This window comes from Lolium perenne, chromosome 3 (assembly GCF_019359855.2).
Source record: "Lolium perenne isolate Kyuss_39 chromosome 3, Kyuss_2.0, whole genome shotgun sequence".
Taxonomy (NCBI): domain Eukaryota; kingdom Viridiplantae; phylum Streptophyta; class Magnoliopsida; order Poales; family Poaceae; genus Lolium; species Lolium perenne.
The window spans coordinates 52,721,458-52,734,841 of NC_067246.2; the positions used below are offsets into that span (position 1 = coordinate 52,721,458).

The window sequence follows — 13,384 nt, forward strand, 5'->3', positions numbered from 1 at the left end:
TTTCATACTACATATTATATTATTCGGTATGATAGATATTCTCTATATTGTGTGAAACACACGTGGGTGTAACATGAATATGTCCTATATATTTGTATATAATGTGCATTTAAATGCTTAGTGAACATAGAAGGAGAGTATGTACGGGCGGGTGTGACCATACTACAAGTCATTAATTCCTTTGTCTTCGTAGGTTCGTGAAATTTTCCCTTGGTCTGACACTCTGACTACAAGGCAGGTGGTACATGTATGAAAGGTGTTTTATGTCTTTAATCATCATTATTGCGTCCATATATGCCCCTTTCATTGATTTTTCAATCTTCATCCTTAACTGCAGGACCCTAATGAAACAAACAAAATAGGGGGCACGCTAGCGCGGTAAATGATAAAAACTCCTACTTCTACGGCAATTTGAATGTCGTAAAATACGTTGCCTTTTGCACTCATCAGCGGTACAAGGACCCATATAAAAAATTATTACTTATGAGGCTCGGTGTACTATTATTGATGGTTATTAATAGACTAGTGGACATTTTTGCAAAAAAAAAAGATACGATCACATGTGTGATACATTTTGTAGATGAGAAATACAAACCATTATTCCAAAATCTGAATGTATTGGATTAAAAGGCAAACTAAGACAAAGACATTATTAATATTTTTTCTCAAATTGGTGAAGCTATAGCACAGAGAGGTACATATTTGGTGAGTGTCAACCCAAACTTCTCACCCATTTCAATCCCCGTTTTCTCAACTTCCACTGGGAGTCTCCACTCGAACTGATTCAACAATGTTGCGAGCACCAAGTGCACCATTCTCGTCGCCAACGGCATCCCAGGGCACACTCGGCGCCCCGCACCAAACGGAATGAGCTCAAAATCCCCACCTTTGTAGTCCATCACCCTCCCCAGAAACCTCTCAGGCATGAAATTGTCCGGTTCATGCCATGTGACTTCGTCTCGGCCTATCGCCCACACATTCACCAACACACGAGAACCTTGTGGCACCGTGTAACCTGTGATTCGTGTAGTTTCCTGGGCTTGCCGCGGTAACAACAATGGAGCCGGAGGATGCAACCGAAATGTCTCCTTCACCACGGCTTGGAGGTAGGGCAACTGGTCAATGTCAGATTCTTTGACACTCCTTGTTGAGCCGACAACCCGTGTGAGTTCCTCTTGAGCTTTGGCCATTGATGATGGATCCCGAAGAAGCTCCGCCATTGCCCATTCGATCGTGCTGGAGCTCGTGTCACTACCCGCGACAAACAAATCCTGCAACAAAACATATAAGATGTATCGTGCGTGAAATAATCAATAGTCGCACAAGCACTAACCGGATGCATCGTGCATGTTTCGCTAAGCTCTAAATAAAGTTTTCAGGTCGATTTGAGCTATGTATGTATGGATAAAAGTATCTTGTTGTACCCTCCATAAGTAGAAGCTTTACTTGTATCTACTCATCAATGGGGCTAAGTTTTTGCCTCCTCTTTTTTTAAAAAAATTGTGTGGCATTGCGTCGTCGGCTAGGATGGGCATGGTATGGTTGTGTGGTGCTGGTGTCGGGTCGCCTTCTTTGCATGCGTGGTAATGTGGTGCTGGTATTCGAGTTATTGCAAAGGGTAGGTATTGTCCGTATCATCTTGATTTTTCAATGAAGTGCCAGACACACTCATGACCGAGATTATAATGGTTGTTTATCGTTATCGGGAAACTGGTTGTTTATAGCAAATCATGTTTGTGTTGTCCCGGTGCTGTGTTTCCCCAAATAAAAATCCACTGTTTTAAAAATGCACCTTCCTTGTCGATCATGCAGCAAAGTCAGCAAACGAATCGAATAAAATCAAGGCAACTAGGCAAGAGCATTCGTCGTTACCGTGAACAGCGACCTCAGCGTGTCGCGGTCGAGGCCAGCCTTGCCGCCGTCGCGCCCAGCGACGTCGAGCAGCACGTCGAGGAAGTCGTCACTCTCCTTCCGGGGCTCGCCGTCCTCGCGCTCCCGCAGTCTACCGTCCACCTCTGCGTCGAACACCACGTGCAGCCGCGCGAACAACCGCGCCATCAGCCGGCGCTGGCCCTGCAGGTCCGCCCACGCGAGCGCCGGCCAGAAGTCCGACACGTTCGGCAACCCCAGGTGCTCCATGATCTCGGCCACCAGCACCTGGAAATCCTTGGACCCGCCATGGTCGTCGAGGCTCGTCAGGTCTTTCGAGAAGATGGTGCCTGAGAGGAGGTTCAGGCTCGTCGTGAACGCCACGCGGCCGATGTCCACCGCCACGCCGTCGCGCGCTAGCCGGGCGACGTGCTCCGCGAGCTCCCGCACCTTGTCGCTCCGGAGGCCCTGGAGCGCGTCCAGCCGGTGCGGCGCGAAGAGCTCCGTGGCCATGATCTTACGGAGTGAGCGCCACCGCGGCGCGTTGGGAAGCCACGGGACAGAGTTCTTGGCATGGTGGCCGGCGGCGTCGTTTACAAACCGGGCGGCGAAGACGGCGTCGTGCTTCTGCATGAACTCGCGGGCAATGTCCGGGGAGGAGACGACCACCGTGGTGACCGAGCCCAGGCGCAGGGACATGAGCGGGCCATGGATCTTGGCGAGGTGGGCGAGAGAGCGGTGTGGCTGGTCGCCGAGGAGGTGGAGGCTGCCGATGAGTGGCAAAGGGCGGGGACCTGGAGGGAGGCGGCGGCGTGCGTGGGCGAGAAGGTCCAGGAGGTAGATGGAGAGGATGGAGACGACGAGCCATGGCAGCCAGGCAAGAAGGGAAGACATTGTATCTGTTTCTGTCCGGGTAAACACTGATCAGTAGTGTCGTGTGCGTGAGACAGTACGGGAGTATGGACTTTATAAGGTTGAACTCCCGTTATACTACTAAAAATACAGTGTTAGTTTTGATTAAAATCAAGCTAATAGGGTTTAACTAAATATATAAGCCAACATTTACGACATGGGAGCCCCCAAATAAAACATCATGGGGATGAAGAGAAGTTTGTGAGGAGGTCGCCCCCAATAAAAATAGTCAGAGAGGATGAGGCCTCCCACCGGCGTCAAAACCCGAGGCAGCGCACTGCATTATTTATTTAATTAATATCTGGCATCAGTGCCTTGGGTTTCAGATTTAAGATCTCGGTAGCGCATTATTTAATATTTTCAAATAGTTGCGGCTTTTCATCTCACGTGTATCATGTTCAGCCTAGATCCGAGGAGGAATCTTAAAATATACTCCCTCTGATTTAATCTATATTTTAGAAAAATAAGCTACTACTATATTTATTAGTACTATGTCAATCAATCCAAGCTACATTAAAAATAGTGGCATCCAATAAAAAAATAAAACTGCTTCGATTTCTGTGTTGTTATTAATTAAAAAGTAGAACGTAAAGTAATTTAAAACAAATTTTAGATCTAAAATGTTTCAGATTTTTGGTTGAGTTAGCAAGTGAATCAATTCAATACGCGTGTTTGGTACGCTCCATGCCCCTTGGCTCCCATCAGGCAAGTAAGTTTTGGCCCGTTTGGTTCTCGGCCGACTCGCGTTGTTGCACGAACCGGAACCGGTTCTCAAATCACCCTCGGGCCAGGCCCTGGAGCAACGCCCGGTTCGGCAGATTCCAGCGGTGCAGGCAAATCTCCACGGCGGCTGATGCAAAAGGGAATCTTCGACGCACGCGTGGAGACGGTGGGAGCTGCGCCGTGCATCGGCGAAAAGCAAAAAGGGGGGCGGGAAGGATTCCGTCACCTCCCGCTGGGCCCCATGGCCTATTTGTACCCCCTCCTCCACTCTCCCCCCAAATTTCGAGCTTCTCCTCCCGTCGGCAAGCAGGTAAGAGGCGCACGCATCTCCGGTCGGCGATGGTTGCAGCGGCGGCGGTGAGTACATCTGGAATGTGCGGCGATCCAGCATACCACTGCATGTTGTAGTATACAAGTCATTGATATGATCTTCATGAAGGGACTTCTTCACAAATATCACATCCCTCAGAATGGTACAACAGAAACATTGCAGGTCATAACATTCGAAATTATATTACAAACATAGTCTTAACAAGTTGGTATTCTCACAGGTCCGATGAGAACACCCTAAGATACTACTGAAGTACTCTTACAACTCAACAAAAGGATCAAACTGAGCTCAACAACTTATTTAGGTAAGCTACTACGCTGCTCGGCTCTAAGACATCTAGGGTAAGACACTACTCCTTCGCCTCATTGTTGTCAGCTCCGTAGACTATTCCGTAGTCCACGCATTCCACTCCTCTGGACAGATCAGATTCCTCGTAGACCAGCTCGTAGTCTCCTTATGGTGTTCTATCGTTCGCCTCCACTTCATTGTCACAGTCTAGCAAGGGCGTCGAAAGAAAGTGAGTACATAGGTCCTCAGCAAGTCCAAAAGAGAAAATGTGTTTGATGCACTAGCTACAACCATTGATCAGAAATTCTCAGGTCAATGCATGTTTCGAAAACATTTCTTCAAAAGGTTTATTTTATTCTGAAAACTATGCCCGCCAGTTTTCATAGGTTGACCAGAACTTCACGGAGTTCCTTTTCTGCCGCGTTCGTAGTTCCCTTCCTGGAACAGGGAGTGACAACCACAATTGGATACACTCAGGCTTGATGTGTCCATCTTGCCCACAACCATAACATATGATCCTGGGCTTCTGACAGTCCTTCTGCACATGTCCTTTATGTCCACAGTTGTGACAGATAATTTGATTCATTGGGTTCTGATTCCGACCTCCACGGTTGTATTGATTACCGGTAGGTCAGAACTGTGGTTTGAAACTCCTGTCGGGTGTTGGTTTAGTAACTGGGTACTTCCTTGGCTCGATACGAGCCCTCTTCCTCCTATCCTCCTGGACCTTCCTGTAGTTATCTTCGAAAGTGATTGCCGAGTTAATCAGTTCCTGAAATTCTGCAGTCCGTGCCAACCTCAGTTGCATCTTCATATAAGGGTTCATTCCTTTCATAAACCTCGTTTTCCTCTTTTTATCCGAGTTCACCTCCTCGCGTGCATACCTTGACAGTCTATTGAAGTCACGAACATACTGTATGATTGGTGCAGCGTTCTGTTGTAGTTCATCAAACTCCCTCTTCTTTAACTCCACCATGCTTTCAGGAACATGAGTATCCCGGAACTTCTTCTTAAAATCTTCCCAGGTGAATACCCTGTCTGGAGGATGTACTGCAACGACATTTTCCCACCATGATGCCGCTAGTCCCGACAACAAATAGGTGGCATACCTAATCTTCTCCTCATCGTTGCATCCAACAGTTCTTAATTTCCTTTCTGTATCCATCAGCCAATCTTATGCATCCATTGGTTCTGGAGCCGATGCAAAAGGTAGTGGCCTTGCATTCTGAAAATATGATAGAGTCACGCCCCTTCCTTCGTTACCCTTGTCATTGATAACTTGAGCGAAGAAATCTTGCATATTCTTTTTTTGAATCTCCTGATACCTCCTCCTATCTTCTTCCATAGACCTCATGTATTGTTGAAAGTCTGGGTGTAACATTGGATGTGGTGGTGGTGGTGCATTTTCCATTCTTGCTGATGCATCTGCTTCTTCCTTTTCCTTCGCCTCCCGCTCTCTGCAAGCCTCTTCGGTCTCAACTAACGCCATATCCCCCTAGTCCCGTAACAAAGAGCGATACTCATAATTACACCATGCAAATGTTTTCTGAGCTCAACTCATTGCCCAAAACTAGTCACATAATGAAATTAAGAAGAAAATCCAAAGAAAACATTTATTATGTATATACACCGTATATAACATAACATTACACACATATATTACATCTGGCGTATATAACCACTTATTTTGGCTCCAAGCCCAAGCCAACGGGAAATTAAAATACGTCTTAGTACAATACCATCTATACTACATTATTCCTCTCGCGAACACTACTCCTCATCATCTTCGTTTGTCTCCGTGTACAGGCATGGAGTCCATCCGGTACAACGGTTGGTCTTCCAAACACCGTCCGAAATATAAGTCCTTCCAGTTGGATTGTAGTCTGAATCGGACGAAGTACCGAGACAGAGATCTGTTATGCCGAAATAGGTGTACAGTGACTGTATGTATCCCCAGCAGGATACACACCTCCCTAATTCGCCATCCATGAAGGGTTTCTATCAACATGCCCCCTCATCTTCTTCTTTACTCCGGAAATCTCACCTTCCTCATATTGAGATGTGTTTGATACCCTCATCTCCAAATCAAGAGAAATGAAGTTGGTATCCTTCTCACCCTTCCCGTAGTGTCGGGTACGATACTAGTTAACCTCGCCTCCTTCATCTTCTGTATCACACGAAATAGGTTCTTCTTCATCTCCAAAGGTTTCCCGAAACACCAACCAGTCGAGTTCTCGATTGGTGACTCTGAGTAATCTTTGTTTCCTGAATTGTCTCCCGCATATCCTGCATCATATGACTCTGACACATGTGGATAATGTGGAACAAATTTGGGTGTAGGTGGTTCTGATTTTGGCACCTGGTCACTAAAATCTATGAAGCTGTTTAGGCTGAAGTAAGGTGTTGTATGTTGAGGTTGTTCCCTAAGATCATGTATTCGAGCATGTACTTTGTCAGGGTCCGTGAACTTAGAAAGCATGTGTGTGATCTCCTCCACCATCTTCATGTGTAGTAAGTACAACGTAGTCAGCAAGGACTTGCAGCTGTCCATGTGCTATGCTGCCACTTCAGGAAAAGTGCAACCAAGTTCTTTCAGCATCCCTCGCAGGAGATCTGTAAGACTTCCCTCATAATCGCCAAGCCATCCTTCAACCTTCCTTAACGTCCTCTTTGGAAAAGTGTACGCCATTCTGGATGTATACATGAGTAAAATATTAGTAGTGATGATGCATCATAATAGTTATAATAAAGAATTATCGCACTAAAAGATATGATTTTGCTATTCTCAAGTGAATAAACACCATATTTCTAGAGAATTCTTTACTATTCCTACTTGACTCCTACAGGTTTTTCCCTTTACTAGTTTTTTCCAACCTAAGGTCGCAACATTTGCTCTGATACTAGCTGTGGTGACCCAGCATACCACTACATGTTGTAGTATACAAGTCGTTGATATGATCTTCATGAAGGGACTTCTTCACAAATATCACACCCCTCAGAGTGGTACAATAAAAATATTGCAGGTCATAACACTCGAGTTTATATTACAAACATAGTATTAACAAGTTGGTATTCTCACATGTCCGATGAGAAAATCCTAAGATACTACTGAAGAACTTCACGGAGTTCCTTTCCTGCCGCGTTCGTAGTTCCCTACCCGAAATTTTATACACTCTGCAGAGGTGCGTTACTTTTCCCATAAGAGAACTTATCCTTGATACCAACCGAGACGCGTTTCTCATCCACACTTCCTTGGTGTGGAGCCAGGTATAAGATCCAAGCCAATCACTGCCTTCTCCGCGACCCTGCATACCCACCCTTTTGTCCCACTCGCATATCCCCGGTAGACATCTCCCGTTCATACGGCTTTACCCACGATATGCTATGGACAATCCATCATAAACAGTAGAGTGCTCTCATCCACATGGATGGGGATTTAAAGGGATTTCCCAACCTACTGCGGTGTTATAACAACACCCAGCTAGGCTCTATCAAGTCCGTTGATATGCAGCAGGGAAAAGATACAACTGACTTCCCTAGAGCCCTTATAAATCTCATGGTTAACGCGAAATGTACGGCGCTAGAATCCCTAGATGGCATTGGTGATTAGTCCTATATTATTAGAACCCATGCAATGGAACCTCCACCATATCAACACATACCATGGTTCCATTGCCCACCACATAGTCATATTCATAATTGGAAAAGTAACATTTTATTTTCAATGCAGGAATGATAAGTTTAGTACTTTTGCGAGTAAATTGATAGAAAATAATCAAGATCACATGAGCAAGGGTGAACTTGTTCAGTGACTGCGAGATAATGCAGTTCGATGTGTTGGATGCAACCTGGACCTCGGGTTCTGTAAAGAAGCATCATTTTCTGGTAAGGACAATGTTATAAAATCCAAATGATGCATGCATGGGTGTATTATTTCATGTTGAATCCCTTTCCCCGGAATATTTATTAAGATTTAGGTTTAATTTAAATATTTATGACTTTGGCAGTAATTTATAAGTCCTTTAATCCTTTAACATGGTTTTGTTTTAAAAAGAAAAGGATTTAAGAGTAATAGAATTTCCTTTGGGAAATATTTACTTCAAATAAAGAATTTTCCTCTTTTTGGAGATAAAAGAAATTTTGGAATATAAGAATATTTCCGTTTTGGAAAATATTAATCCTTTAAAACAAAAGACTTGGAATAATAGAATTTCTTTTGAAAATATTTGATAAAAAAATATTTGAGTTCATTTGGAATTTTACTTGATTTTTATATCAAAGGAAAAGTGCAAATTTAAAATTCCAAGTTGATATTTAAATTCAAAAATTCAAAAATTTGAACTTTTGTTGTTAATTCCATTTCTTATTTTATTCTAGTTAAGAATTATTTTTTAATTCACTAATCCAATTTTTCTTGAATTTTTAGTGTTATTTATAATTATTTGGAATTTGGTAAAGTCCAAGTGTTAATTCAAAATGTGAAAAGACCAAAGTGCCCTTGGACCATTTGGCCAGCCCACTTGGTCAGCCCGTTTGGGCTGAACAAAACCATTTCGGTGGGATCCGACCGAGTCGACCCACCTCACTCGCTCCTCTCTCTCTCTCTCTCTCTCTCTCTCTCTCTCTCTCTCGTGCAACCCTAACCCTAACCCTTGGCGATACCATGGCGATGGCGTCGCCGCCACGGTCGCGATATTCTCCGGCCGTCTCCGTCGGTCCTAGGACTCACCGCTGAGAGCGTTCGACGCAGCGCGCGATGGCGCTCACTTCCATCCGTGTCGATCTGGTCTTTCTCTCCTCTGCTGAACATGCGCGTGCTCGCCCGTGATAGACGCCGACGAGTTCATCGACGAACTCCGTCGATCTGCACCTCCTGGACACGCCCGCGTGTTCGCCGCCTCCTTTGCTGGTGGTGCGTGGCTTGGGACCGGCCTGGCCGCGGTTTGGCGCCAGCGTGGCTGGCCTGTGCCACCGTGCCGCCATGGACGCTGCCATGGACATCGACAGGTAACTCTACTTCCTTCTTCTACCTCTCTCTACTCCATCTGCTTCATCTGCTCGAGCTCTGCCTACTGAATCCTCTTAGCCGTATGCTGCTGCTGTTGTGCTTGTTGTGCTTGCTTGATGCCCTGCTTATGCCTATTATTGTTTTTCTCTTGCCTATCTATGCCTATTGATGTTATGCTGATGCCTGTGTGATTCCTACTGGTCAATTGTGCTAGGGTTGCCCTATCTGTTCATGCCCTTGTGCTGCTCATATGCTTAGTGATGCTTGATTTAATTCTATCCTAGTTGTTCATGCTCTTGTGCTATCCCAAATGCTTATTGGTGGCCTTGCTGTTGACAGAGGCTAGCATTGCTGACACTTGTGGTGCCAGTGATGCTCTCTTGTGCCCTGTGTATGATCCATTTGGTCCATTTGGTTCAATGCATGCTTGTGGTGCTTTTCTGTGCCTTGTGCTTGATCTAATTGATCCATTTGATCAACAAATGCTAGTGGCTAGGTTACATGGTTAATTCTTGGCTAATTGGTGTGCTTGCCCTAGCTACTGCTATGGTTTATACTTGCTCTAGCTACAGCTCATGTGTGTGTATGTTGTTGTTGCTGTCCATAGCACATTGGACAGATCCAATCGCTAGGATGCAATTGATCATGCTACTGGTTGCCTCTCAGTGATGCTACTGCTTGTCCATTTGATGGCTTACCTTGTATTCATTCATTGATGGATTATTTATAGATGAACTTCTTATGCAGTGTTGATTATATGCATTCATTTGTATGCAATTATATCTTCAAGATCATTTGGGAGATAAAGGAAGTCTGAATCCATTTTTGGATAATGATGACTTATAAATTGGGTTTATAGGATGGATTGTGGTTGATGTGACCACAGTAGCCTTGCTACTTCTTGAGTTGCTCTAGCTTTATTCTTGTTGGCTACTCATCTTTGCTTGCACAGTAGGGAATCATAATTAATATGAATGCCACTGTGTTTGCATGTGAAGAAATAAATGTATAATCTAATGGTTTATTGGCTAGGAAGTTGCTAGGTGGTCTTTGTAGCTTCTAGTACCTATGTATCACTCTACTAGTTGCTATTTGCTCATCTATGCTTGTCTATTTGCACAAGAATAGTATTTAGATGATATTGGGATCTAGCTACTCTAGTTCTGCCAGTAATCCTTGGTCAACACCAAGTAATGATAGCCCCATGAGCATCTGCTCATGCTTATGCCTTGTGTCATGCTATGATATGGATTGGATCCATTGGATCCACTCCAGTATCAGGTATAGCTTGTTCTAGCTCCTAGATGGTTATGTTTGTTTGTTGTTGAGCTTCTACTTGATGGTTTTGATCACTTGCCCTGCTCCTCCTAGCTCCTGGATGATCTTCCTTAAGTTATCATGTTTCTGGCTATTTTGGTTGGTTGGTTTGGATGGATGGATGGTTTCTGTGGTTGATCTTGGTGTTCTTGAGCAAGAACAGGGATGAACTAGCTATTGTTCACTGCTGGTTGCTGGTGGATGCTTATCAAGTCGACTAGATGAATTGTTTCAGTTGGTTCTACCCTTTTATACTATCTGATGGTTCTCCCTTGCAATGACACACATACCCGTGCCCTGCTTGGTTACTAAGCCATGGTTGGCTTGCTGTCGAGCATGCACAGGAGCTTGTGAGCTGTGTGTGTGCTTGTGGTGGAACTTGAGCTCATGATTGCTCAAATTCTGGTCTGCTGGTGCTTATCTTGCTTCTGGCAAGGATTTTGGAAAATGACAAGTGTCATTGACACTTGTATTAACCCCCTGGCTAGCCTCTCTTTCATTTGCAGGTTTCAAGCTTCATTTCATCCAGAGACAAAGATTCTAGGACAACTAGTTTAGGACTTTTGTATATGATCCAATTCTTGTAATTCTTATTTTCTTTTATTTATTATTATGTCCAATCTTGTATAATGAATATTGTAAAGACAATGTAATTGGTGTGTATGATCAATAAAGCTCAACGTTTTTATTATGAGCTTTTGTGTAAATTTAATAGTCACTTTTGCATTATTTGTGTATCTGTGACGTGATTTGAATTATGAATTCATAATTAATTTATGTATTGTTTACTTGTTATTTCTTTTGTTTGAAATCAATTATGAAATGCCAAATCAATTAATCTCCCAAAATCTCTAAGTTTCAAAAGAGATCATGTCGAAATTCATAACACTCACTTTGCTCTAACCCTAATAGCAACGAGAGAGAAACCTTGATCCCTCTTAGGTTTTATGCAATAAGGCGCGAAAATTTCCCTCGTTTTGCGATGAAATGCACATCCCATTTCTAAATCTACCCTTCGTTGATCCTATGTTCTGGGATATTACAGACTGTTTCATCTACTTGCTGGTGCAACGAATCTTCACCTTCGGCGATGACTGTAAGGCATCCCTTATCCCGGTACCTCGGTAATTTTTATATCTAGGTTAGGAGTTGTCAGATCTTGTCTAGGGTTTTCTCTTGAAGCAGGGGTTAGTTCGGATTGTGGTGAGCTATCATGATCTTGCTAGGGTTCGACATTTCCGGTTGCTTGTTTGTCCCAAATGTGCTCACCTCCATGATCTTGCAAGGGTTTATCTGATTTAGGATGATTGTTGGTATGGTTTGTGCTATTCACATGTCTTTGCTTCCAAGTAGATTCACGTTATATATACTACGATGTGTGTAGGACTCCTTATGTGATGACTTTAGCTAGGCGCTTGTCTGCGTTGGGGACTCTCAGATCCCTTCGCAAGTTCCCGATTCACAGCCCGCCTATAACACCAAGGTGGAGGTCACCCCTCTGCCTATGTATGACCTGGTGGCTCAGGTAGCGACAGAGGTCGCGGCTAGGTTGGCCACCACAAAGAAGAACAAGAACCGCAGGGAAGTAGACAGGGCCTTGAAGTGTTGGCAGAAAGGGTCTGACACCATGAAATGGCTTCGATTCATGTCCAGCTTTGTGTTGGAGAATATGTGCGGCTTGATCGAGACCAGAGTGAGAACTGACAAAGGCTTCAAGAAAGTCCATCTGACTGTTGTGGCGAAGGGCCCGTTGACGATGGTCGTGTCTTCATGTGCTCCACTCAGGTGTACAACCACCTGAGGAAGTGGAGGCAGAGGTGGCTCACCATTAGCAGGCTCCGTGATCTAAGCGGGGCTCAGTGGTGCAAGGATACCAAATGCATTATCCTTGATGGTGACCACTACTGCGGGCACATCGCGGTGAGCACGCTGTCATGGCCGCCCTAGCCACCTCATCGACCACAAGGCCCAATGGCATTGCCTATTCGATGGTACCCCGGAGGAGGGATCCTCACGGAGGGGGGAAGATGTAGGGGCCATAGGGCGGAGAGCTTTCGGGACGGTGGTACACAATTTACCCAGCTTCGGAACACCTTCTCGAGGATAGGGCATACTGCTGCTTGTATGGAATTATCTGGGCGCTTTCGCGTTGTTACAATGACTGGTGGTTCTGCCTCTAGGGCTCCGGCTTATAAAGGCGCCCGGATCTAGAGTTTTTATGGAGAGTCCTAGCCGGAATACAAGATGGCTAACTACGGAATATACATTGCCATGCACGTCAAGAATCCACCTAGATCTAGCTTGTCATCATGATCCGGATACTTCATGGGCCTCCATGGATCCGACTATTGGTATAGGTCGGTTGGGAACTGGCTCCTGTTCCTAGGATGGACTTCGTCCATCTTCTATCAACAGCAACTGGGCCGCCCGGTGGGCTGTAAGACACCACCACCACCTGTGGGCCACCCGGACTTGCCAGATCTAGACCATGTCGTTGACATACCTATGAAGTATACCCACAATAATAGCCCCTGAAGTTCTTCAAGATTCACCATTCCTCCGCCAAGATTTGTTTGGATCTGAAGAAAATCTCGAAGGCTTCCAAAACTTCATCGTTTCTGACTTTATTCAATAGGAAATCATTTGTTCTTTTGTAATGGTAACTTAGCGGAAATTTTGCCCATACCTCACATAACTTCCTCTTTTGCCGCGCGAAATTTTCGGAACAACGAATCTTCGCATGATAAATCGGATCCACGCAGTTAGGTCACCGTCGCTTTAATTTCACCACTTTTGACCTAGGACACGTGGTGGAAATCTATCGGTGTGACCGCTCAGTTCCCACCGTAGGATCCGGCAGACGCATCTCCGCGCGGGATCTATAAATACCCTGACCGTGCGGTCATTTCCATTCTGTTACCTTCCTCACCACTTCA

The 13,384-nt window shown here is 44.9% G+C and overlaps 2 protein-coding genes across 2 annotated transcripts; both read right to left on the bottom strand.

The window, feature by feature from the left end:
• Positions 1-569: 569 nt before the first annotated feature.
• LOC127341253 (geraniol 8-hydroxylase) lies at positions 570-2,853 on the bottom strand. Its single transcript, XM_051367057.2, has 2 exons — positions 1,873-2,853; positions 570-1,271 (listed from the first exon to the last, which is right to left on the bottom strand). Exons 1-2 carry the CDS (start codon positions 2,761-2,763, stop codon positions 666-668), a joined length of 1,497 nt encoding a protein of 498 aa, XP_051223017.1. The 5' UTR covers positions 2,764-2,853; the 3' UTR covers positions 570-665.
• A 1,901-nt stretch (positions 2,854-4,754) lies between these two features.
• Positions 4,755-5,288, bottom strand: LOC139837881 (uncharacterized). Its single transcript, XM_071827188.1, has one exon. The coding sequence runs from the start codon at positions 5,286-5,288 to the stop codon at positions 4,755-4,757; it is 534 nt and encodes a 177-aa protein (XP_071683289.1).
• Positions 5,289-13,384: the final 8,096 nt, after the last annotated feature.